The sequence below is a fragment of the Rhinopithecus roxellana genome, chromosome 1 (assembly GCF_007565055.1).
Source record: "Rhinopithecus roxellana isolate Shanxi Qingling chromosome 1, ASM756505v1, whole genome shotgun sequence".
In the NCBI taxonomy this organism is placed as follows: domain Eukaryota; kingdom Metazoa; phylum Chordata; class Mammalia; order Primates; family Cercopithecidae; genus Rhinopithecus; species Rhinopithecus roxellana.
This window is the reverse complement of record NC_044549.1, coordinates 106,438,504-106,466,008: the sequence shown is the minus strand read 5'-3', so window position 1 is coordinate 106,466,008 and position 27,505 is coordinate 106,438,504. Positions and strand designations below refer to the sequence as shown.

General features: G+C 42.4%; 1 protein-coding gene and 1 long non-coding RNA gene across 4 annotated transcripts in view; one reads left to right on the top strand and one right to left on the bottom strand.

Annotated features, from left to right (window-relative positions):
* ERICH6 (glutamate rich 6) overlaps positions 1-7,728 on the bottom strand; it is a 47,582-nt gene extending 39,854 nt beyond the window's left edge. The window contains exons 1-4 of one of the 3 annotated variants that reach the window (XM_030928773.1): positions 7,611-7,672; positions 7,303-7,517; positions 6,241-6,298; positions 2,489-2,580 (exon numbers count right to left, since the gene is read on the bottom strand). In XM_030928773.1, the coding sequence (XP_030784633.1) occupies positions 2,489-2,580; positions 6,241-6,298; positions 7,303-7,517; positions 7,611-7,672 (427 nt within the window). Of the gene's footprint in view, positions 1-2,488; positions 2,581-6,240; positions 6,299-7,302 lie in introns of all 3 variants that reach the window. The other 2 variants (XM_030928776.1, XM_010370594.2) reach the window with 2 other exon arrangements.
* On the top strand, positions 7,371-26,834 carry LOC104667992. The gene is made up of 3 exons (XR_004056827.1): positions 7,371-7,474; positions 11,780-11,857; positions 26,556-26,834. It is a non-coding gene; the product is annotated as an uncharacterized LOC104667992 (long non-coding RNA).
* The last annotated feature ends 671 nt before the right edge of the window (positions 26,835-27,505 follow it).

The window sequence follows — 27,505 nt, the reverse complement described above, 5'->3', positions numbered from 1 at the left end:
AAAGATAAATAGTAAAATTCTAGAAGTTTTAGAAGAAAATGTAGGAAAATATACGTATATTCTCGAATTAGGGAAATACTTTTTAAACCACAAAATGTGAGAATCACAAGGAAAAGATTTACTTACATCAAATTTAAAATTATATATAATAAAAATGACCACAAGCAAATGTAAAAGACAAACTCGGAGGAGCAATCTGCAACATATACAACATTCAAAGAAGTATTACAGATATGTAAAGAGCCGCCAAAAAATAAACATCAGGAAAGACAAGACAACCCAATGGGAAAATGGGCAAAAGATATGAACACTGTTTGCTTAATTCCAAGAAGATAATCGAGTAACCAGAAAAAATATATTGGTACCAAGATGCTCAACCTTGGCAATAATCATAATAATTAAGAAATAAAATAATCATTTCCACCTACCAGACTGTCAAAAATTTAAAAGAATTACAATATCTTATATGGGAAAGGGTAGGAAAAGGGTGGTCTCAACAACCCTTTTGATGGAAGCATACGTTGGGTCAGCTCTTTAGGAAGGTGATGATTAAAATGTGTATATTTTCACTTAACAATCCCACTTTCTTGGCATCTGTCTTAGAGCAATACTCGGGTATGTACACAAAGAGGAGGCAGCTTACTGTAACACTGTGGAAATGAGTATCTAGGAACAATTTTATGCATCAGTTGGGGAATCTTTAAATAATTGTACATCTATACTATGTACTATTATGCAACAATTACAAATAATTTTTACCTGTATTTACTGGTAAAAAATTTCAAGGCCAATTAAGTGAAAAAGCAAGTAGAACAACAGATTCGGTGTGATACCATTCATGTAAATAACAGCAGCAAACAAAAGCGGCCACACTACTACACTTTTATACGGATATAAAAGCTTAGAAAAAGATTTGGAAAGATACACACCAACATGATAATAGTGGTGACATCTGAAACTGAGGGTAATAGTTGAAAGAAACTATTGTTTGATTTGTATCTTTTGACTTTTAAAAAATAAGACTATGTTGATATTTTAATTACACCATTGTACCATTAAAAGCTTAGCAATGAAATGGGACTGTGGAGTATGATTCCATTTCTATTCTACACTTATTTCACTCTCTTTTGAGCCCACTCCAATCAGGCTTTTATCCCCACAGTTACACTGAAGCTGGTCCTATCCACATAACCAATGACTTCTACATGCTAGATCTAGTAGTCAGTTCTCAGTTCTCATCTTCCTAACCTCTGAGTACCATTTGAGCCTGTTGATCATTCCTGCCTCTTTGAAATTTTATTGGTATCTAGGACACTTCCTGGTTTTTCTTCTACATCACTGGACGCTTTTCCTTAGTTTCTTCCTCATGTCCCCAGCTTAACAATGGAGTGCTGCAGGGGTCAATCTCTGGGCTCTTGCCCTCATATCTTCTCAGCAGCCAGCAGTCATTAAAAATGCCAGTTGGATTATATCACTTCTCTGCACAAATTCTGCAGCAACTTCCCACCTCACTCCCAGTGAGAAAGATCTGGTCCTCAGATCTCTCTGACCTCATCCCCTAAGATTCTCCTCCTTGCTTACTCCATTGTAGCCACACTGCCCTCTTATTTAGAAGGAGGCACTTGCTGTTCCTTTGCCTGGAACACCTTTCCTGTGAGATTGTCCTGGCTCATTCTCTCACCTCCCATAGGTTTTTGCTCAAACACCTCAGGTTCTCAGGAAAGATTTCTCCAGGCACCCTGTGTAAACTTGCACCCTACCTCCAACCCCCGACACTTTCCACCCCCTTCCCTGCTTTACTTTTCTTCTTAGCACTTACATCATCTAATGTTTTATATATTTACTGATTTATTCTATATATTATTGCTCTCACCATCACCTCCACTTCCTACATGTTAATATCACTGAGACAGGGCATTTGTTTGTTTTTTTCACTGCTGATACCCCATTACAGGCTAAACCTATGATAGGTACTTGGCAAATGGTAGGTGCTTGGCAAATGGTAGGCACTCAGTAAGCATTTGATGAATAAATGACATAAAATAAAAAATAATTAAAATAAAATGTCAATATAAAAGATGAAAGGAAATATACTGGAAAAGTTAAAATTTTAATTATTACATTGTCTACTTCTCACTGATTTGACATTTAAAAAGTGTGCATATGTTACTTTTATAATAAAATAAAGATATGTATCAAAAATATAATGGCAGATTATTTCTTGATGTGAACATAATTGCTACCGTTTATTGAATACTGAAAATCTTTAATCTTGTTTTGATCTTCATAAGAATCCTGTGACAGTATGACTATTACCAAGAGATGAAGAAAGTAAGACTCAAAGAGGGTAAGTAACTTATCCAACATCACAAGGTTAGTATGTGTTGGGGCTGGGATTAAAATCTAGCTCTACTGGCCTTCTACACCTCTGATACTTCCAATATGCAATCCCTCCTCCCAGGAAAAGCTAAGAAGTCAAACTACTCACTTGATTGCACTTTATCCAACAAATCTTGGAGCCAGCTTTCTTCTGTTTGTACTGATATTGGAATTCCTGGAGACAAATTATGATGAATATTTCTGAAATTTTGACAAAAATGTTAGTTTTCAGTATACCTCTAGAGGTGTTAGCAGGTCTTCTAAATATAGAACATTTAATAATCCATTAATTAATGCACATAGAAAATACTGATTTTGTTTTATTTGAAATATTTTCTTCCACTCTTATCTCTTCAGTAAAGTTAACTCAGTGTTTTTGCATCAAATCTTCTTTTGGGGGATGAGCTGGGAGGATAGCTTGAGCCCAGGAGTTCAAGACCAGCCTGGGCAGCATGGTGAGACCATGTCTCTACAAAAAATAAAAAAATTAGCCAGGTGTTGTGTTCCGTGCCTGTAGCCACAACTACTTGGGAGGCTGAGGCAGGAGGATGGCTTGAGTCCAGGAGGTGGAGGCTGCAGTGAGCCATGATTGCGCTACTGCACTCCAGCTTGGGAGACAGAGCAAGGCTCTGTCTCAAAAACAAACAAACAAATAAACCACGACCATACACTGAAGTGTCCTTGTCCTAACTCTAGTAATAGTAGGATTACCCAACTTGACTCCTCCCTGCCCAGACACTCCACAGGAAGTGACTCTAATAAGCCCCACCCACCTGTACAGGGATCATAGCAGACTCTCCCATGCAAGCTCTGTCAGAAAACAGAACTACTAGGCTAGGGAAGGATTCCATTCTAGCTATTTACCAGTCATTCATTTAAAAATATAAATGGGCAACAAAGGATTACCACTTAAGAAAAATCAGTAGCATTGAAGAGAAAAAGCAAGAGAAATAAACAGAACAACTGACTTGGTTTTTTTTTTTTTTTTTTTTTTTTTTTTTTTTTTGAGACGGAGTCTCGCTCTGGTCGCCCAGGCTGGAGTGCAGTGGCGGATCTCGGCTGACTGCAAGCTCTGCTTCCTGGGTTTACGCCATTCTCCTGCCTCAGCCTCCCGAGTAGCTGGGACTACAGGCGCCCGCCACCTCGCCCGCCTAGTTTTTTGTATTTTTTAGTAGAGACGGGGTTTCACCGGGTTAGCCAGGATGGTCTCGATCTCCTGACCTCGTGATCCGCCTGTCTCGGCCTCCCAAAGTGCTGGGATTACAGGCTTGAGCCACCGCGCCCGGCCAAACAACTCACTTTGAAAGAAAAAATAATACAAAGAACAAAGGAGAACTTTAATATATTAGAACAGTGCCCTCAAAGAGATAAAAACAAAAAACCACAAAAAACAAACCAAATGATTTTGAACAGCAACAATCAGAGAACAAGTACTGGTTCTTGGAAATGACAAATATGAATCCTGCAATAAAAAAATTCTGTACAAGGGCTGCATAATAGCAGGTAAACAAACATCAAAAATCCTGAAGATACTGAAAATACAAAGGAAATGTTATTAAAGATGGAGAATCTATCGAAGAGGTTCAACAGCATCTAGGAGGAGTTCTGAAGAAGAAAAAGGGAGGAAATAATTATATACCAGAATGGTCTGAGGATAAGACTGGTGAGGCAGTATGGGTTACTAGGAGGCAGTGAAGCAATGTCTTTAGAACTCTGAGGGAAAAATGGTTTTAAATTTCTTGTTTTTGGCAGGTTGGTTTTTTGTTTGTTTGTTTTGTTTTGTTTAACAAATCAAGTATGAGGGCAAAATGAAGAAATTTCAAGGCAGGCAAGAACTCAGAAATTTGACTATCCATGAGACCTACATAAAAAATTCACCCGAGGAGTTTCTCCAGCAAAAGGAAAAGGAACAAAAGAAAGAAGACAATGTGGGAACCAACAAAGTGTGACTGGTGAGCCAACCCAGAAAAACTGTAGATAGAACAACGGAGAGTCAAAAAGTTTGTTATTTATTTATTTTTTGAGATGAAGTCTCACTCTGTTGCCCAAGCTGGAGTGCAATGGTATGATCTTGGCTCACTGCAACTTCCACCTCCCGGGTTCAAGCGATTCTCCTGCCTCAGCCTCCCAAGTAGCTGGGACTACAGGCATGCGCCACCATGCCAGGCTAATTTTTGTATTTTTAGTAGAGACGGGGTTTCACTATGTTGGCCAGGCTGGTCTGGAACTCCTGACCTCGTGATCTGCCCTCCTTGGCCTCCCAAAGTGCTGGGATTACAGGCGTGAGCCACTGCGTCCGACAAAAAGTTTACTTTTTAAGAGACAATTTTTACAGACATAAGATTATATTTTCTTGTCCATAGAGTCAATCATATTACTGGTTTGTTAACATGGAAGTGTGAGTATTGTTTATTGGTTTTCAATTTTTAGAAACAACTCCAGAGCACTTTAATTATAATTAACAAGCCCCATAATATCAGCATAATAAAGCTTGGGAAAGTAATATAACTTTATGTAAATATATATTGCATTTTAATCATATCATATAGTTTGTTAATTGGGAAAAAAGAGGAGAGAAGAGAGATGGAAGGAGGAAGTGCATTAACATGTTAATTTTTCATAATAGTCAATAGATACTAAAATTGATAAATCAAGAAGTAGAGGTTTAAATACCTCAAAGTCCTAAATGTTAGAAAAACTAAAAATAATATAACTACTAAAGTGGAGAGGTGGGAATTCAATACATAAGAAATTGATAAACCAAGAAATGAAAACGTTATTTTAAATAATAATGGAAACAAAACTGAAGGTGAATGGGAGTAGGAGTAAAGAAGGGCATGGAGATTGTCACTTTTTTACCTTTGTATAGTTTGATTTTTTTTAACCATGTGCATACCTTATCTCTACTACAAATTGAATTAAAAGGATAACTAAAAACATCTAAGTGAGACAGAACAATTCTCCTTAAACTTAAGAATTTAAAAGTTGCTTACAAAAGCAAAGTTAGGGTAACTAGTAATTCAAGATCACTGACTCAGGTTTGGTGTGAGATTTCAGGGAATATTTACAAAGATGTTCCAGAAGGCGTTTCTCTGGTATCTTCTTATTATAGTTAAAGTGCCTGAAGGCTAATAGCAATAACAAGGAAAAGAAGAGAGGGAAGGAAAAAGGAAAGGCCATTATTTCCACTCTCTTCCACAAAAGGTGTCCCTGGTCACTCTTGCATTTAGCCAATAAAAGCCTATATTCTAAATTCTCAAGCACTTACAATTGTACACATGACATATAGTTATTCTTTCATGTTACACTGATAAGTGGACATGTAATCTCTAGAGCTAGGTAATAAGCTGGGGATAAGTGGGAACCTTTATCTCTTCCAAAGTGTCTACCAGTGTATATTAAAAAAACCTTTTAAAAATAAATAAGTCGGCCGGGCGCGGTGGCTCAAGCCTGTAATCCCAGCACTTTGGGAGGCCGAGACGGGCGGATCACGAGGTCAGGAGATCGAGACCATCCTGGCTAACACGGTGAAACCCCGTCTCTACTAAAAAATACAAAAAATTAGCCGGGCGAGATGGCGGGCGCCTGTAGTCCCAGCTACTCGGGAGGCTGAGGCAGGAGAATGGCGTGAACCCGGGAGGCGGAGCTTGTAGTGAGCTGAGATCCGGCCACTGCACTCCAGCCTGGGCGACAGAGCGAGACTCCGTCTCAAAAAAAAAAAAAAAAAAAAAAAATAAATAAATAAATAAATAAATAAGTCATAAATGCCCTGGATTATTTTACTCTACTTCCTAACATGTTTATTCAAAAGGTAAACATTATTGGGTTCAAAAAATGTGAAATTTGAAAACATTTTCTTACCTATCTATACTCATTTCGGACATGTCTTTCCTAAATGTCTGAAATATTTTAGGGAAACCTGTTGAATGAAGCATTTAAAAATCAGCTACTCCCTCTAAATCAAAAGGGCAATGCTGCCCCCTCCCAGGAATACATGGCAAGGTCTGGAGACATTTTTGATCATCGCAAGGGTGTGTGCTCCTAGCACAGACAAGGGTAGAGGACAGGCATGCTGCTAAACATCCTATAATTCACAGGACAGTCCCCAACCCTCCCCAACAAAGAATTATCCAGACCAAAATGTCAATACTAGAGCTTGAGAAACCTACTCTAAAAGACTTCTCTGCTTCTTTTTTCAAGAAAGTGACTGGAGTGGCTTCAGTACAGGATGTTAAATTAAACACAATAGAGAGTTGTTTTTTTTTTTTTTTTGCAGGCCTGTTTTAGTAGTACAGCACCCTTGAGACACTTCTCTGGAAATAATATGAGTGTGTGTGTATGTGTGTGTGTGTGTGTGACAGAGAGGGAGAGAGAGAGAGAGAGAGAGAGAGAGAGAGAGAGAGAGAGAGACGGGGAGAGGGAGGGAAGGAAGAGGGAGGGGGAGGGGAGGGAGACGGGAGAGGGGAAGCGAGAGAGAGAGATGTAACAGTGTGAATGCACGCAAAAGTGTTATAAAAATGAGCACTCCCATCAGCTTGGGCAACATAGTGAGACGCCAAATTAGCTGGGCGTGGTGGCGTGTGCCTGTAGTTCCAGCTACTCGGGAGGCTGCGATGGGAGGCTTGAGCCCAGGTCGAGGCTGCAGCCACTGCACTCCAGCGTGGGCGACAGAGCGAGGCTCTTGTCTCAAAAAAGCACTCCATACAGCAATGCCCAACTTTAACTTTTATGGTGTTTCGCCTATATCCTAAATCGTGCATCATCACTCTGACAAGGACGTGAGAGAGATTAGGTGTGTGGAATGGTGCATGCATTTAGAAATCAGGCAGGACGCGCAGGTCGACGAAGGCACGGGAGTGGGTGGACCAGGTGCCCCCTGGGGACCAGAAAGCCCTCGAAGAAGGGGTGGGTCGGGGGCGGTACTTTTATGCGAGGAGGCACTGGAGGGTGGGCTGGCGCTCGGCATTTCGGTGCTGGTCGCGCTCTGGCTGGGCACGCACGTCGAGCTCAGGCTAGGGCTGACGATGCTGGCTAAGCGGGGGCGCACGTCTGGGAAGTCGTAGTCGTAGTTACCGATGTCCACGACCTTCCAGAGGTACTCATCGCTGAACTTCTCAGGGGCCTCCAACTCCTGCTCTTCCCCCACAAACTCCTCCTCCACCTCCTCCTCTTCCTCCTCTTCCACCTCTTCCTCTTCCTCCATCTCTTCCTCCTCCTCCTCTAACTCCTCAGACTCCTTCTGGTTCTTCTTCCCCGGAGGTCCGAAGCTGCTAGGCGAGCGCAAATGGGCCATGGCTGGCGGGAGGCGGGATTACAGCCAGCTCAGTGGCCGCGGCCCCTGTAGGCTCTGGCCGGCGCGCGCCTTTGTTGTGTGCTGGTCTCCCCTGGCAACTGCCTGCCCTGCGCCACCGAGCCTCCCGGATTTAAAGCGGCAGGACTCGATTAGCCCGGTAGAATGTGGGTAGAATGCCGGCGGCCGGCAGGGGTCACCGCAAGCTTCTTTCTATCCCTGCTCTCCAGTGTCCAGCGTCTCTGAAACTCCTGGCAGCCTGCGGAGAAACGATCTTTTCTTCGTCTCTCAGCTTATTTGGAGCTTTTTTTTTTTTTTTTTTTTTTTTTTTTTAAACGGGTGGAGGAAGTGGCTTCTAGCGACGGACACACACAGTGCCATTTGATATTGCGAATGCTGGAGTCTGGTTATTGAGTAGACAGATGCTTGCTGGAGCTTCCAGTGAAACTTTATTCACAAAATCAGGCGCCAGTCCTTGGGCCCTCTTTTGCAGATATTTTTTAAATTACCTTACATATTCATAAGCGTATTACAATTACCTTAAATGTTAGTTGTCTTAAATATTGTTAGATTAATATTAATTAATCTTGATTAGCGAGATTTTTAGCGTCCCATAAATTTTGCTCGTTTTCTGTAATCTGGGTCCTGCTTGGCCCATCTATCCATCCTGGAGTAGAAAATCCTGAAGCATCTGGCCACCTAGATACCACCTGCATCCTTCTGGGACTTTGTATTTACTTAAAGTTTTGATATATATATATATATATATATATATATATATATATATATATATATATAGTTTTTGAGAGACAGGGTGTCACTCTGTCACCCAGGCTGGAGTGCAGTGGCGGCATCGTGGCTCAGTGCAGCCCTGAACTCTTGGGCTTCAGTGATCCTTCCACCTGGGTCTCCCAAGTGGCTAGGACAACAATGTGTGCCACCATGCCTGACCAATTTTATATATTATATATTATATTATATTATATTATATTATATTTATTTTGAGACGGAGTCTCGCTCTGTCGCCCAGTCTGGAGTGCAGTGGCGCGATCGCAGCTCACTGCAACCTCAGCCTCCCGGGTTCAAGCAATTCTCCTGCCTCAGCCTCCCTAGTAGCTGGGACTACAGACACATGCCACCACACCCAGCTAATTTTTTGCATTTTCAGTAGAGATGGGGTTTCACCGTGTTAGCCAGGATAGTCTCTATCTCCTGACCTCGTAATCCGCCTGCCTCAGCCTCCCAAAGTGCTGGGATTACAGGCGTGAGCCACTGCGCCTGGCCTGTATTATATTTATTTTGAGACAGGGTCTTACCCTGTCGCCCAGGCTGGAGTGCAGTGGTGCTATCTCAGCTCGCCGCAACCTCTGCCTTTCGGCTCAAGCGATCTGATCCTCCCGCCTCCGCCTCCTGAGTATCTGGGACTACTTTTTGTAGAGATGGCGTCCTGCTCTGTTGCCCAGGCTGGTCTCAAATTCCTGGTCTCAAGCTCCGGGGCTCAAGAGATCCTCCCAACTCGGCCTCTCAAAGTTCTTAGGATTACAGACGTGAGCTACTGTGCCTGGCTAGGGAATATTTTTGAAAGAAGAGATCTTGCAGGCTAAAGGAGCAGGCAGCACAGATGAGAGGGTACATTTGAGTTGCTTTAAAAGGAAGGGCAAAATGTGGTGACCAGAGAGGAAAGTGAAAAGCTTTCCAGCAGGCTCAGGGCAGGAAAGGAGGGCCAGAAGAGGGAATTATGTATACAGATATTGTACAAATAAGATAAGTGGAATTTAAAAAAGAAAATAAGAAAAAGCCCAATTCTTTTCTGGGCAATAGTAGCAGTTTGATGCTGGAAGCTATCTTAGAAGCTATGAAATTCAACCAGGGTCCTCAGAGAGCAGACTGGAAGTCAGGATGTGCGGATGTGACACGGGGCTGGCAGAGAGCAAGGGTGAGAGTGCTTGTGCTTACTCTGAAGTGCCTGCTGTAGTTCAGTTCTGTGACTGCCCTGGCATTTTCTCAATTGTGTGGTAAATGAATTTGTTTAAGTACTCCTTGTTTAGACCCTCTATTTAAGGCCTTTTTTGAACATTTTATGGAATCTTGTTTCCTTGGATCTACTTACTACGCAAAGAACAGTGTCTTATTTTCCCATGAGTTGATGCCACTCTCTTGTTTTGGCTGTTCAGAGGTAATATGATGCTGGGTCAGTTTACATTTTCCCCTTCCCCGTTCCTGGTGTCTAGCTTGACTCATGAATTTGAGATTTGAGAACCAGGCACCTGCCCTGACTGTGACTTTGGGGTTATTGAGCCTCAGTTTCTTGGTGTGTAGAATGGAAATATCAGTACCTTTCCACTTAATTCATGGCGCTATTTTGAGATAAAATTTAATTATTGTTTATTTTCTTCTTCTTTTTTTTTTTTTCCCCTAAGATGGCATCTCAATGTGTTGCCCAGGCTGGTCTTGAACTCCTGGGCTCAAGCAATCCTCCCACCTTGGCCTCCCAAAGTGCTGGGATTACAGCTGTCTGGCCTATTTTCTTTTTGAGGATTGATTTTGTATTTTATTATTTTTTTTTTAGGACCACATACCTCCGTTTAGAAAATGTTAGCTTTTAATGTATTGAATACTTCAGAGGTATATTAGTTTGGTTTCACACTGCTATAAGGAATTGCCTGAGGCTGAATAATTTATAAAATAAACAGGTTTAATTGACTCACAGTGCCGCATAACTGGGGAGGCCTCAGGAAACTTACAATCATGGTGAAAGGTGAAGGGGAAGCAAGGCACGTCTTACTTGGTGGCAGGAGAGAGAGAGAGAGTGTAGGCGAAACTACTTTTTTTTTTTTTTTTTTTTTTTTTTGAGACAGAGTCTTGCTCTGTTGCCCAGGCTGGAGTGCAGTGGCACAATCTTGGCTCACTGACAGCTTGGCCTTCTGGGTTCACATCATTCTCCTGCCTCAGCTTCCCGAGTAGCTGGGACTACAGGAGCCTGCCACCACGCCCGGCTAATTTTTTGTATATTTAATAGAGACGGGGTTTCACCATGTTAGTCAGGATGGTCTCAATCTCCTGCTCTCAGGTAATCCACCCGCCTTGGCCTCTCCAAGTGCTGAGATTACAGGTGTGAGCCACCGTGCCTGGCCAGAAACTGCCACTTTTAAACCATCAGATCTCATTGAGAACTCCCTCACTATCACAAGACCGCACGAGGGAAACCACTCCTATGATCTGATCACTGCCCACCAGGTCCTGCCCTCAACACGTGGGGATTACAATTCAAAATGAGATTTTGGTTGGGATACAGAGCCAAACCGTATCAAGAAGTAATGGGTTTTTTAAAAATTTCCTATCTTAAGTATATAATATTATGTAATTATATTATATATATAATATTGTATATTGTCATCATTTGATATTTTGTTTGCCTTTCTTTAATTTTGTTTTTGATTGGCACATCATAATTGTACATATTCATGGGATACAGTGTGATGTTTCAATACGTGATACATTGTGTGAAAATCAAATCAGAATATTTAGAATATCCATCACCTCTTATATTTATCATTTGTATTAGTTCCTTCTCACTCTGCTAATAAAGACATACTTGAGGCTGGGTAACTTATAAAGGAAAGAGGTTTAGTTTACTCACAGTTCAGCATGGCTGGAGAGGCCTCAGGAAACTTACAATTATGGCAGAAGGGAAAGCAAACACATCCTTCTTCACATGATGGCAGGAAGGAGAAGTGCCGTGCAAAAGTGGAGAATATAAAACCATCTGATCTCATGAGAACTCACTCACTATCATAAGAACAGCAGCATGGTGGTAATTGCCCCCATGATTCAATTACGTCCCACAGGGTTCCTCCCACGACGCATGGGGATTATGGGAACTACAATTCAAGATGACATTTGGGTGGGGACACAGCCAAACTATATAATCATTTCTTTGTGATGAGAACATTCAATATTCTCTCTTCTAGCTATTTTAAAATATGTAATATTGTTAACCATAGTTACTCTACTGTGCAGTAGAACTCCAGCCCTTATTCCTCCTATCTAACTGTAACTTTGTACTTGTTGACTAACCTCTCTTTATTTTCTCTGTCCTCCCCTCCCCAGCATCTGGTAACCACGGTCCTACTCAATACTTCTGTGAGATCAACTTCTTTGGATTCCACGTATGATCAAGATCATGAGGTATTTGTCTTTCTATGCCTGGCTTATTTCACTTCACATAATGTCCTCTAGGTTCATCCAGGTTGTTGTGTATGACAGGATTTAATTCTTTTTTATGGCTGAATAGTATTCCATTGTATCTATATACCACTTTTTCTTTTTTTGAGACAGATTCTTGCTCTATTGTCTAGGCTAGAGTGCAGCAGTGCAATCATGGCCCACTGCAGCCTCAAACTCCTGGGTTCAAGCGATCCTTCCACCTCAGCCTCCCCAGTAGCTAAGACTACAGGTGTGTGCCATCATGTCTGGCTAATTTTTAAATTTTCTGTAGAGGCAGAGTCTTACTATTTTGCACAGGCTGGTCTTGAACTCCTGGTCTCAAGTGAGTCTCCCACCTTGGCCTCCCAAAGTTCTGGCAGTGTAGGTGTGAGCCACCATACTCTGGCAGATTATTATCATTATTATTATTATTTTGCTTTTGAGTTCCTCATATATTCTGATATAAACCCCTTGTCAGATGTATGATTTGCAAATATTTTCTCCTGTTCTGCAACTTGTCTCTTTACTCCGTTGATTGTTTCCTTTGCTCTGCAGAAGCTTTTTAATTTGAAATAATTCATTTGTCTGTTTTTCTTTTTGTTGCTTGTGCTTTTGGGGTCTTATCAAAAAAATCCTTGCTCAGAACAATGTCATGAAGCATTTCCCCTATGTTTTCTTCTACTAGTTTTATTGTTTCAGGTCTTACACTTAAGTCTTTAATTCATTTTGATTTGATTTTTGTATGTGGTAAAATATACGGGTCTAGCTTTATTCTTCTGCATGTGGATATCCAATTTCCATCACCATGTATTGAAGAGACTGTCTTTTCTCCATTGTGCTTTCTTGGAACCTTTGTTGAAAATCAGTTGGCTCTAAGTATGTGAATTTATTTTTGTGTTCCCCATTCTGTGCCATTGGTCTGTGTGTCTGGTTTTTTGTCAGTATCATGTTTTAGTCACTACAGCTTTGTAGTATATTTTGAAGTCAGGTAGTGTGATGCCTCCAGCTTTGTTCCTTTTGTTTCCTTTTCTGTTTTCCATTTTCTCTCAAAGACTGCCATGAATACCACCACTTTGAGAAAGGCAGGAAAGTGAATTTTTGTCCAGCTCAAACTTCTTATTTGCATATAGAATATTTTGAATGGGCTATAGATAGCTCCCTAGCACATCCATGAAGAAAGTACAGTATCTCTTCAGAATACCTTAATTAAGCATTGTTCTGATTCATGGTAGAAGAACAACTTGAAAGAACTGTAGCTTTGATGATGGCTAATTAAGAATGTTCCTAAAGCTGGGCGCGATGGCTCATACCTGTAATCCTAGCACTTTGGGAGGCCAAGGTGGGAGGATCGCTTGAACCCAGGGGGTTGAGGCTGCAGTGAGCTGTGATTGCACCCCTGCACTCCAGCCTGGGCAACAGAAAAAAAAAGTGCCTGGTTGCATTAGCTATGAGGGGCATCTTTCTAAACATCACATTCTCTTCTCCCGACAAGCTCTTTTCAGAAGGTGATTTCTGAATGCCCATTTCTGCCTCTTAATTAGCAGTGGCATCCACTTTATCCTTGCTCTTAATATTTTGTTATTGTTGTTACTATTCATGTAGTTTTGTCTCCTTAAATACTTGGTTATTTTTTATCCTATGCCAGATGTTATTTGAAAAAAAAATGGTGGACAAATTTGAGGTTCAGGATTAAGTTCCTCTGGAAGGAATTATATTCGCTTTAGGAAGGCACCTAGGAGGCCTCATAATCCAGGATCATCTTAATCCAATTTCAGTGATTACAATGATTCAAAACTAGATTGTGTCCCTACAAGGATATTCTATTTCTACTTCACCCTTATGCTTAAAATATGCTTAAAATGCAGCCCTTCAGGCCCCAGTCTCAAGTGAGGAGTTACCAGCACCTCTCTTCTACCCTTGGTTGGCTTTGACTCTCATTTTTCCATTTTCTTAGCCAGTTAAGACCATTATAAATCTTACTCAGACTCTCAGTTACCTGTTCTAGAATTGGCAAATGCTTCAGGGCAAAAGCAAGCCCACAGACACCTCTCCAGATTCTCCTCTTCTTCATTATCTTAGCCTAGTTATTTTAAAGTGCCTTGCTAGTTCTTCTGTGCCTTTATGAGTTTTCAACAAATACATTTGTCTGACTTTTGTAGATGTCCTCAGTGGGAAAATTACATAGCTCATCATTACTGGAATAGAAGTACTTTATGGAAAGTAGCAACTGTCTTTGGTGGGGAAATATATAAAAGGTGATACTGTGGTCTGAATGTGCTCCAGAGTTCATGTGTTGAAATTTAATCATCAGTGTGAGAGTATTAAGAGGTGGAGGCCTTTAGGGAGTGAGTCAGTCATGAGGGCAGAGCCCTCATGAATGGGATTAATTACTGCCCTCATGAATGGGATTAATTACCTTACAAAAGGGCTTGAGAGAACTTGCATCTCTTTTATACATCCGCCATGTGAGGACTCAGTGTTTGTCACTCCTGGACACAGCAACAAGACACCATCTTGGTAGCCGAGAGACTGGGCCCTCATCAGGCACTAAACCTGGTGGCACCTTGGTCTTGGACTTCCCAGTCCTCAGAACTGTGAAAAGTTTCTGTTGTTTATAAATTACCCAGTCTGTGGCATTTTGTTTTTGAAGTACAAATGGACTAAGATAGGTAGGTTTATGGGAATGAGTGCATGAAATCTCAACCTTAGGAAAGGATATAGGGTTGAAGTTCTAGGAAGGAAGCTTCGTCTTCTAAAGAAGATATAGGGTAGATTGTGTAACAAAGAAAAATACGTTAGTTCCAACAAGATTGCAGTGCATTGATCTCTCTCCCATAGTAGTCCAGAAGAAGATAGTTTAGGTTATTGGGGCAGCTCTGATCTACAAGCATCCAGGGACTTAGGTTTCATCTATCTTGTTGCACCACCATCCCCTAAGATGAGGTCCTCACCCTCACACTAAATACCATATCAATATTCCGGTTGGGAAGGAAAGAGGAAGAAGAAGGCAGCCAGATTTTTGCTTGCTTGCTTGTTTATTTTAAATAATACAATCTGGAAGTTGAATGCATCACTTCCATCCACACATTATTGGTCCAAACCAATTATTTGCACAGCCATAGCTAGAGGCCAGAGAGGATTGGACGCATCACTTCTTGCTGGGAAACTGTATGACTTGCTAAAAGCTGTGACAGCCTGTAGGGATGGCCAGTGATTGTAATGTAGGAAGAAGAGTAGCATAGACCCTGGGGAACAATTAGCAGTCTCCATCATGGACCCTGGTTAAGAGAGGTAGAGAATTACATCTAATTCCCATAGTGGGCTAATGGGACAAGCCCAGCCAGGAGAGACACCAATATGGCTTCATACATGAGGAGGGACACCTGATACTTCTGTGTGTTAAGGGAGGATGAATTCAAGTGGTGGTTGTCAAACTAGAGCATGCATCAGAATTATGTGGAAGGCTTATTAAAATATAGATTGCTGGCTGGGCATGGTGGCTCATGCCTGTAATCTCAGCACTTTGGGAGGCTGAGGCAGGTGGATTGCCTGAGCTCAGACTTTGCGATCAACCTGGGCAACACGGTGAAACCCTGTATCTACTAAAATTAAAAAAAAAATGAGCTGGGTGTGGCAGCGTGCATTTGTAATTCCAGCTACTTGGAAGGTTGAGGCAGAAGAATTACTTTAACTTGGGAGGCGGAGGTTGCACTGAGCTGAGATTGTGCCACTGCATTCCAGCCTACGCAACAGAGCGAGACTCCATCACACACAAACACATACCCACACACACATACACACAAAAGGATTGCTGACAAGATGGCTGAATAGGAACAGCTCCAGTCTGCAGCTCCAAGGGAGAGCAATACAGAAGGTGGGTGATTTCTGCATTTCCAACTGAGGTATCTAGTTCATCTCATTGGGACTGGTTAGACAGTGGGTGCAGCCCACAGAGGGCGAGCTGAAGCAGGGTGGGGTGTTGCCTCACCTGAGAAGTATAAGGGATTGGGGAACTCCCTTCCCTAGCCAGGGGAAGCCGTGAGGGACTGTGCCATGAGGAATGGTGCACTCTGGCCTAGATACTACGCTTTTCCCATGATCTTCGCAACCCGCACAGCAGGAGATTCCCTCTGGTGCCTAGGCCACCAGGGCCCTGGGTTTCAAGCATAAAACTAGGTGGTCATTGGGGCAGACATTGAGCTAGCTGCAGGAGTTTTTTTTTTGTACCCCAGTGGCACCTGGAATGCCAGCAAGAGAGAACCATTCACTCCCCTGGAAAGGGGGCTGAAGCCAGGGAGCCAAGTGGACTAGCTCAGCAGATCCCACCCCCACAGAGCCCAGCAAGCTAAGATCCACTGGCTTGAAATTCTTGCTGCCAGCACAACAATCTGAAGTCAACCTGGCATGCTCGAGCTTGGTGGGGGGAAGGGCATCCACCATTACTGAGGCTTGAGTAGGTAGTTTTCCCCTCACAGTGTAAACAAAGCCACCAGGAAGTTTGGACTGGGTGGAACCCACTGCAGCTCTGCAAATCCGTGCTGTAGCCAGACTGCCTCTCTAGATTCCTGCTCTCTGGGCAGGGCATCCCTGAAAAAAAGGCAGCAGCCCCAGTCAGGGGCTTATAGATAAAATCCCCATCTCCCTGGGACAGAACAACTGGGGGAAGGGGCAGCTGTAGGTGCAGCTTCAGTGACTTAAATGTTCCAGCCTGCCAGCTCTGAAGAGAGCAGCTGATCTTCCAGCACAGTGTTCGAGCTCTGCTAAGGGTCAGACTGCCTCCTCAAGTGGTTTCTTGACCCCTGTGTCTCCTGACTGGGAGACACCTCCCATCAGGGGCCGACAGACACCTCATACAAGAGAGCTCTGGCTGGCATCTGGCTGGTGCCCCTGTGGGATGAAGCTTCCAGAGGAAGGAATAGGCAGCAGTCTTTGCTGTTCTGCAGCCTCCGCTGGTGATACCCAGGCAAACAGGGTCTGGAGTGGACCTCTAGCAAACTCCAGCAGACCTGCAGCAGAGGGGCCTGACTGTTAGAAGGAAAACTAACAAACAGAAAGGAATAGCATCAACATCAACAAAAAGGATGTCCACTCAGGGACCCATCCAAAGGTCACCAACATCAAAGACCAAAGGTTGATAAATCCATGAAGATGTGGAGAAACCAGTGCAAAAAGCCTGAAAATTCCAAAACCCAGAATGCCTCTTCTCCTCCAAGGGATCATAACTCCTTGCCAGCATGGAAACGAAACTGGACAGAGAATGAGTTTGATGAACTGACAGAAGTAAGCTTCAGAAGGTGGGTAATAACAAATTCCTCCGAGCTAAAGGAGCATGTTCCAACCCAATGCAAGGAAGCTAAGAACCTTGAAACAAGGTTAGAGGAATTGCTAACTAGAATAACCAGTTTAGAGAAGAACATAAATGACCTGATGGAGCTGAAAAATACAGCACGAGAACTTCATGAAACATACGTAAGTATCAACAGCCAAATTGATCAAACGGAAGAAAGGATATCAGAGACTGAAGATCAACTTAGTGAAATCAAGTGAGAAAACAAGATTGGAGAAAAAAGAATGAAAAGGAATATGGGACTATGAAATCCAAGAATTATGGGACTGTGTGAAAAGACCAAATCTACATTGATTGGTGTACCTGAAAGTGACGGTGAGAATGGAACCAAGTTGGAAAATACTCTTCAGAATATTATCCAGGAGAACTTCCCCAACCTAGCAAGACGGCCAACATTCAAATTCAGGAAATACAGAGAACACCACAAAGATACTCCTCGAGAAGAGCAACTGCAAGACACATAATCGTCAGATTCACCAAGGTTGAAATGAAGGAAAAAATGTTAAAGGTAGCCAGAAGGAAAGGTCAGGTTACCCACAAAGGGAAGCCCATGAGACTAACAGCAGATCTCTGCAGAAATCCTACAAGCCAAAAGAGTGGGGGCCAATATTCAACATGCTTAAAGAAAAGAATTCTTAAAGAAAAGAATTTTCAACCCAGAATTTCACATCCAGCCAAACTAAACTTCATAAGTGAAGGAGAAATAAAATCCTTTACAGACAAGCAAATGCTGAGAGATTTTGTCACCACCAGGCCTGCCTTACAAGAGCTCCTGAAGGAAGCACTAAACATGGAAAGGAACAACCAGTACGAGCCACTGCAAAAACATACCAAGTAAGGACCATCAACACTATGAAGAAACTGCATCAACTAACGGCAAAATAACCAGCTAGCATCATAATGACAGGATCAAATTCACACATAACATATTAACTTAAATGTAAATGGGCTAAATGCTGCAATTAAAAGACACAGACTGGCAAACTGGATAAAGAGTCAAGACCCATCAGTGTGCTGCATTGAGGAGACCCATCTCACGTGCAAAGATACACATAGACTCAAAATAAAGAGATGGAAGAATATTTGCCAAGCACATGGAAAGCAAAAAAAAGAAAAGCAAGGGTTGCAATTCTAGTCTCAGATAAAACACACTTTAAACCCACAAAGATCAAAAGAGACAAGGACATTACATAATGGTAAAGGGATCAATGCAACAAGAAGCGCTAACTATCCCAAATATATATGCACCCAATACAGGAGCACCCAGATTCATAAAGCAAGTTCTTAGAGACCTACAAAGAGACTTAGACTCCCACACAATAATAGTGGGAGACTTTAACACCCCACTGTCAATATTAGATCAAGGAGACAGAAAATTAACAAGGATATTCAAGACTTGAACACAGCTCTGGACTAAATGGACCTAAGAGACATCTACAGAACTTACCACTCCAAATCAACAGAATATACATTCTTCTCAGTATCACATCACACTTACTCTAAAATTGACCACATAATTGGAAGTAAAACACTCCTCAGCAAATGTAAAAGAACAGAAATCATAACAAACAGTCTCTCAGACCACAGTGCAATCAAATTAGAACTCAGGATTAAGAAACTCACTAAAAACTGCACAATTACATGAAAACTGAACAACCTGCTCCTGAATGACTACTGGGTAAATAATGAAGATAATGAAGATAAGGCAGCAATAAATAAGTTATTTAAAACCAATGAGAACAAAGACACAATGTACTAGAATCTCTGGGACACATTTAAAGTAGTGTTTAGAGGGAAATTTATAGCACTAAATGCCCAAAAGAGAAAGCATAAAAGATCTAAAATCGACACTGTAACATCACAATTAAAAGAACCAGAGAAGCAAGAGCAAAGAAATTCAAAAGCTAGTGTAAGACAAGAAATAGCTAAGATCATAGCAGAACTGAAGGAGATAGAGACATGAAAAACCCTTCAAAAAATCAGTGAATCCAGGAGCTGGTTTTTTAAAAAGATCAACAAAATAGATAGACAACTAGTCAGACTAACAAAGAAGAAAAGAGAGAAGAATCAAATAGATGCAATAAATGGTAAAGAGGATATCACCACTGATCCCACAGAAATACAAAATACAAATATCACCACTGATTCCACCACTGATCCCATCAGAGAATACTATAAACACCTCTATGCAAATAAACTAGAAAATCTAGAAGAAATGACTGGGCGTGGTGGCTCATGCCTGTAATCCCAGCACTTCAGGAGGCTGAGGCGGGTGGATCATAAGGTCAGGAGATCGAGACCATCCTGACTAACATGGTGAAACCCCATCTCTACTAAAAATGCAAAAAATTAGCCGGGTGTGGCGGCAGGTGCCTGTAGTCCCAGCTGCTCGGGAGGCTAAGGCAGGAGAATGGCATGAACCTGGGAGGCAGAGCTTGCAGTGAGCCAAGATTGTGCCACTACACTCCAGCCTGGGTGACAGAGCAAGACTCTGTCTCAAAAAAAAAAAAAAAAAAAAAAAAAAAAAAAAAAAAAAAAAAACCTAGAAGAAATGGATAACTTCCTGGACACATACACCCTCCCAGGTCTAAAACAGGAAGAAGTCGAATCCCTGAATAGACCAATGACAAGTTCTGAAATTGAGGCAGTAATTAATAGCCTACCAACCAAAAAAAGTCTAGGACTAGACGGATTTACAGCCAAATTCTACCAGAGGTACACAAAGGAGCTGGTACCATTCCTTCTGAAACTATTTCAAACAATAGAAAAAGAGGGAATCCTTCCTAACTCATTTTATGAGGCCAGGATCATCCTGATACCAAAACCTGGCAGAGACACAACAAAAAAAGAAAATTTCAGACCAATATCCCTGATGAACATCGATGCGAAAATCCTCAATAAAATATTGGCAAACTGAATCTAGCAACACATCAAAAAGCTTATTCACCATGACCAAGTCAGCTTCATCCCTGGGATGCAAGGCTGGTTTAACATACACAAATCAATAAATGTAATCCATCACATAAACAGAACCAACGACAAAACTACATGATTATCTCAATAGATGCAGAAAAGACCTTCGACAAAATTCAACAGCCCTTCATGCTAAAAACTCTGAATAAACTAGGTATTGATGGAACATATCTCAAAATAGTAAGAGCTATTTATGACAAACCCACAGCCAATATCATACTGAATTGGGAAAAACTGAAAGCATTCCCTTTGAAAACTGGCACAAGACAAGGATGTCCTCTCTCACCACTCCTATTCAACATAGTGTTGGAAGTTCTGGCCAGGGCAATCAGGCAAGAGAAAGAAATCAAGGGTATTCAAATAGGAAGAAAGGAAGTCAAGTTGTCTCTGTTTGCAGATGACATGATTGTATATTTAGAAAACCCCATTGTTAGAATGGTGATCATTAAAAAGTCAAGAAACAACAGATGCTGGAGAGGATGTGGAGAAATAGGAATGCTTTTACACTGTTGGTGGGAGTGTAAATAAGTTCAACCATTGTGGAAGACAGTGTGACAATTCCTCAAGAATCTAGAACCAGAAATACCATCTGACCTAGCAATCCCATTACTGGGTATATACCCAAAGGATTATAAATCATTCTACTATAAAGACACATGCCCACATATGTTTATTTCAGCACTGTTCACAATGGCAAAGACTTAGAACCAACCCAAATGCCCATCAGTGATAGACTAGATAAAGAAAATGTGGCACATATACACCATGGAATACTATGCAGCCATAAAAAGGGCTGAGTTCATCTCCTTTGCAGGGACATGGATGAAGCTGGAAACCGTCATTCTCAGCAAACCAACACAAGGACAGAAAACCAAACACCGCATGTTCTCACTTGTAAGTGGGAGTTGAACAATGAGAAAACATGGACACAGGGAGGGGAACATCACACACCAGGGCCTGTTGGGGAGTGGGGGGCTAGGGGAGGGATAGCATTAGGAGAAATACCTAATGTAGATGACGGGTTGATGGGTGCAGCAAACCACCATGGCATGTGTATACCTATGTAACAAACGTACATGTTCTGCACATGTATCCCAGAACTTAAAGTGTGAATATATATATATACACACACACATACACAGATAGATAGACAGATAGATAGATAGATAGATAGATAGATAGATAGATAGATAGATAGATTGCTGAGTGTCATCCCCTGGACTTTTTTTTTTTTTTTTTTTTTTGAGACAGGTTCTTGCTCTGTTGCCCATGCTGCAGTGCAGTGGCACTTTCATAGCTCACTAAAACCTTGAACTCCCAGGCTCAAGTGATTCTCCTACCTCAGCCTCCTGAGTAGCTAGGACTACAGGAGCATACCACCATGCCTGGCTAATTTTTTTTTTTTTTTTTTTGAGAGATTGGGTCTTCCTATGTTGTTGCCCAGGTTAACCTCAAACTCTTGGCCTCAAGTGATTCTCCTGTGGTGACCTTCAATGTGCTGGATTACAGGTGTGAGTCACGGCACCTGGGCTCCCCTGGATTTTTGATTCCGTAGGTCTGGGACAGATCTAATAATTTTTTTTTTTTTTTTTTTTTTTTGTGATGGAGTCTCGCTCTGTCGCCCAGGCTGGAGTTCAGTGGCGCAATCTCAGTTCACTGCAAGCTCTGCCTCCCGGGTTCACGCCATTCTCCTGCCTCAGCCTCCCGAGTAGCTGGGACTACAGGCGCCCGCCACCTCGCCCGGCTAGTTTTTTTTTGTTTGTTTTGTATTTTTAGTAGAGACGGGGTTTCACCATGTTAACCAGGATGGTCTCGATCTCCTGACCTCGTGATCCGCCTGCCTCAGCCTCCCAGAGTGTTGGGATTACAGGCTTGAGCCACTGCGCCCAGCCTAGAATTTTTATTTCTAACAATTTTCCAAATGATGCTGATGCAGCTGCTTCAGGGATGAAACTTTAAGAACACCGCATCTTGTGCTCAATTAGCTTCTATTGGATTTGCTTCTACGCGTTGATGAAAAGGAATGTGTATAACAATAATATAATCGAACTCGACATTTTCAGCTGCGGGATTCTAGAATGCTTCACCATTGTATTATTGAGGGGATCATTGAAGTCTAGGTAAACTCCTTAACATGGATGAACATAATCACTTCACTTTTTGATTTCTTAATACCTGCTTTCTTTCTCCCTTGTTAATCCCAATAGAATATCCTGGAAAGCCAGTTGAAGCTCCTCACTTGAAGAATCACTGATTAGCAGATTTCAGTGTGTGCTTACTTCAGAAAGACGTGTACAGCATATTATTTTTATAGCTTTTAATTCATACTTTAATGAGAATTTTATGAATATATAGGTAGGTCTTGGTTCTTCAGTACAAGATAGAGCATGATTTGTTTAATTGATTCCCTTTTTAAATTTTTTTTTAATTTTTATTTTTGAGATGGAGTCTCGTTCTGTCACCCAGCTTGGGGTGCAGTGGTGCAGTCTCTGCTCACTGCAAGCTCCGCCTCCAGGGTTCACGCCATTCTCCTGCCTCAGCCTCCCGAGTAGCTGGGACTACAGGCGCCTGCCTCCACGCCCGGCTAATTTTTTTGTATATTTAGTAGAGACGGGGTTTCACCGTGTTAGCCAGGATGGTCTCAATCTCCTGACCTAGTGATCCACCCGCCCCAGCCTTCCAAAGTGGTGAGATTACAGGCGTGAGCCACCACTCCTGGCCCCCTTTTTTAATTTTAAGAGATTGAATTTTTTAAGTAACTGAATTCCCATATCAGCTATAGAATGGAATTAAAAACAAGGACAGATCAATTTGAAAATGATTATGTCAGACCAGGCTCGGTGGCTCATGCCTATAATCCCAGCACTTTGGGAGGCCAATTTGGGTTGATCAGCTGATGTTGGGAGTTGGAGACCAGCCTGACCAACATGGGAAACCCTGTCTCTACTAAAAATACAAAATTAGCCAGGTGTGATGGTGCATTTCTGTAGTCCCAGCTACTTGGGAAGTGGAGGCTTGAACCAAATTTGCTTGAACCGGAAAGGCAGAGGTTGCAGTGAGCCGAGATCTTGCCATTGCACTCCAGCCTGGGCAACAAGAGCGAAACTCCATCTCAAAAAAATAAAAATTAAAAAAAAATAATAATTATGTCTTCCGGGGAAATTACTAAAATGGATGGAATCTATAGGTTTCATTTTTGATGACTGGCATCTGCAACTTAGCTGAGGTTGGGTCGTTTTATTTCCAATTTCAGTTGCATTTAGCAGGCAAGGGGGAGAGGTGATCCTTTACTCCTTGTTATTGAAATCGTTCTGAAGTGGGATAGTAGAGGACAGAACTGGAAAAACAGGAAGGAGCCCAAGTGTGAAGGAAACAAAAAGGTGGCACTAACAGGGACAGAAGCAAGGCCCAGGGCGTCATGTCCCAAGCAGCAGGTGGCTAGTCCTGTGCTGTTCTTTTCTCAAGCATAGAGAATGTAATCTGGTGGAAACGAGTTGGAGATGCAGTTTCAAGAGAAAACTTGCTGAGTGTCTTGATGTTAGATACTGAGGCAGATCACTACAATCATTATATCAAAAGTTCAGGCAAGGAATCTGAATAGATAGAAAAGCCAAGAGACCTAGACAGGAGAAGAGGTCAGATGGGACTGTAGCCACCACCCAATACTGTCCCTGAAGCATTCAGGGAACTGGATCTCATTTGAGGAGAAGTAACTGTCAGTTCAAACTCTACTAGTTTTGTGGGGAAGCACATTATAGAGAGGGGCAGGATGGCTTCTGGGCAGTTAGATGCTGTTTCAAACAAGTAGGTGACACTGCCTGGACTAAAAAGTGACTCTTTCTGGTGCTGAAGTCTTTGGGGCACCCAGGCTGAGTCAGAAAGGCCCCACCCTTAAAGCTACCCATCCAGAATACCCTGATGAAATGGCAGACCTCAAATCCCAGGAAGACTTGAGAGGCTTTTCCTCTAAAAAGTGGTGCATTGACTGATTGATTGATTGATTAAAATAGGGTCTCACTCTGTCACCCAGGCTGGAGTACAGTGGCATAATCATAGCTCATTGCAGCCTTGACATCCTCAGTTTAAGTGATCTTCCTGCCTCCCAAGTAAGTGGGATCACAGGTATGTGCCACCACACCTGGCTAATTTTTTTAATTTAAAAAAGTTTTTGTAGAGACAAGGTCTCACTATGTTGCCCAGGTTGGTCTTGAACTCCTGAGCTCAGGTGATCCTTCTGCCTCAGCCTCCCAAAGTACTAGGATTACAGGCATGAGCCACTGCACCCCTTCGTTTGGGCCAGCTTTTCCCATTTGGAATGGGTGTATTTACCCAATGCTTGTACCACCATTGTATTTAGGAAGTAACTAACTTGCTTTTGATTTTACAGGCTCATAGGTGAAGGGACTTGCGTTGTCTCAGATGAGACTTTGGACTGTGGACTTTTGAGTTAATGCTGAAATGGGTTGACTTTGAGGGACCATTGGGAAGGCTTGGTTGGTTTTGAAATGTGAGGACATGAGATTTGGAAGGGGCTGGGGTGGAATGATATAGTTTGACTGTGTCCCCACCCAAATCTCACCTGGAATTGTAACAATCCCCACATGTCAAACGTGGGACCAGGTAGAGATAATTAAATCATGGAGGTCATTTCCCTCATACTGTTCTCATGACAATGAATAAGTCTCATGATATCTGATGGTTTTATAAATGGGAGTTCCCCTGCACATGCTCTCTTGCCTGCTGCCATGTAAGACATGCCTTTGCTCCTCCTTTGTCTTCCACCATGAATGTGAGGCCTCCCCAGCCATGTGGAGCTGTGAGTCCATTAAGCTTTTTTTAGTTTATAAACTACCCAGTCTCGGGTAGGTCTTTATTACAGCATGAGAACAGACTAATACACTGCTATAACAAATTACCATAGACTGGATGGCTTATAAACAATAGAAATTTATTTCTCACAATTCTGGAGGCTGTGGGAAATAAATCAGGGTGCCAGCATGGTCAGGTTCTGGGGAGGGGCCTCTTGCAGGTTGCAGGCTGCTTTCTTCCCATTTTATCTCACATGAAGCAAAGACAGTGAGAAAGCTCTCTGGGGTTCCTTTTGTAAGGACACTAATCCCATTCATGAGGACTCTACCCTCGTGACCTAATTACCTCCTGAAGACCTTACCTCCTAATACTATCATAGTGGGGGTTAGGATTTCAACATATGAATTTTGGGAGGACACAGACATTTAGTCCATTGCAAACCCCTTTGAGTCAGTAACTATCCAGTTGTGAGAAATTAAAAGAGAACAATCATGTGTCTCTAGGGGCAAAACTCAGGTGAGAGGGGAAATTTGGTGTGGCTCTGGAATCCTACATCAGCAAAGTGGCTCCATCTATAATTCAGCCCTTTCTATTCACTCTTATTTAACTTTATAACAGTAGTTCATTTTATTTTTTTTCATTTTACAGATGAGGAAACAGAGTCAGAGAGAGGCCAAATACCCTGCCCTAAGTCCCACAGGCAGCAGGCGAAGCTAGAATTGAACCTAAGTGGTCTAGCTCCAGCAGCTGAGCTGTTTGTCACTGAGCTATGCTGTCTCTCTGTATCTTCATCCTCCTGTCCTTACCAGTAGAGTGGATCCTTCTTGTCTACATTTAAACACGCCTCATCTTGCCATCTTAAATGCAGCCCTCCCTTGACCAGTTATCTGCCTGCTGCTACTTCCTCCTCTCTGCCTTTTACTGACACAGATTTGAAGGAGCTGACCACTTGTATTATCTGTTTCCTTACCTCTCCCACAGAGCTCACCTCGCTCCAGGCTGATTTCAGCTCCCACCATTCAGCCACATCCACTGCTGCTAAGGTCACCATAACATCTCTGGTGCTGAATCCGATGGAGATTTTTTGGTCATCATGTTGTACATCTCCTCTTGGCAGTTTCCAGTATTGTGATTCCCTGTCTCCTTGAGACTGTCTCATCTCTTGGTTTGGATAACTCTCAGTTTTCATCCTACCTCTTTAGTCTTCCTCCTTAACTCTTCTGCTTGGCTAATATTCTTCTGTGAAACCTTTACATATTGCAGTGACTCATGCCTCATCCCTGATCTCCCTTCGCTTCTAAATCTACCCCTTTTCCCTAAATAAGCTTATCTCCACCCATGACCACATTTACCACGTACACCCTGAGGATCCAAGTGTGTACCTCTAGATGACATCAGGACCCTATATCCATCATGTATCCCTTGATTTTGCTCCTTTTTTTTTTTAACTGATAGAGTTGATAATTTTATTTTCACATTTCACAATACAAATGAAAACTGCACTTTTTCTGGTCCCACTTCTCCCCTCCAATACTATTCTCTTTTTGATAGGAAGGAGGAGCAAGTCTTCTTTGTCATGCTGTTAAGAAAACACCCAGAGTCACAGCACCATGATCTCCCAGTGAAGCAGAACAAGTAATATAAAACTGATCTAAAGAGGCCTTGCCTCTATTCTTATCTGTCTGGTCAAGTCATTTGGGGCCAAGTGGGCACTGTTGTGGGAGGGTGGGAGGACTCATCACTGGTGGCCCAGGCATCATTGGCATACGGCCTCCTGTATTAGTCTGTTCTCATGCTGCAAATAAAGACATACTTGAGACTGGATAATTTATAAAGGAAAAAGGTTTAATGGACTCACAGTTCCATATGGCTTAGGAGGCCTCATAATCATTGTGGAAGACAAAGGAAGAGCAAAGGCATGTCTTACATGGCAGCAGGCAAGAGAGCGTGTGCGGGGGAACTCCCCTTTACAAAACCGTCAGATCTCGTGAGACTTATTCACTACCACGAGAACAGCATGAGAAAAACCCACCCCCCATGATTCAATTACCTCCCACTGGGTCCCTCCCACGTCATGTGAAGATTATTACAACTCGAGGTGAGATCTGAGTGGGGACACAGAACCATATCACCTCCCATGGGCAGCCTCATTCCAGGAGCACATCCCATTGGCATCATCCAGGAGGAGGGGGGCCCATCATTGGCATCATGGGAGGGCCTCCCCGACGGGCTGCTGGCATCATACCTGGTGAAGAACAGGGAGAGTCCAGGTGGGAAAGGTTGGATCATCACCCCTGCAGGAAGAGGAGCAGAGAACAGAGTCGTAGGTGTTCTTCCTCCATTTCTGGTAGTAGTCTTTCACATTCTCTTTGTGTTTCCTCCCACTGCAATGGTAGATTCCCACAGATGGACAGTCATGGGTGAGGTATGTATTGCAGAAGTCACAACAAAACTTAGGCATGTTGCTCTGTAGCCCATTTATCACCCTGTTCCCTGATTTT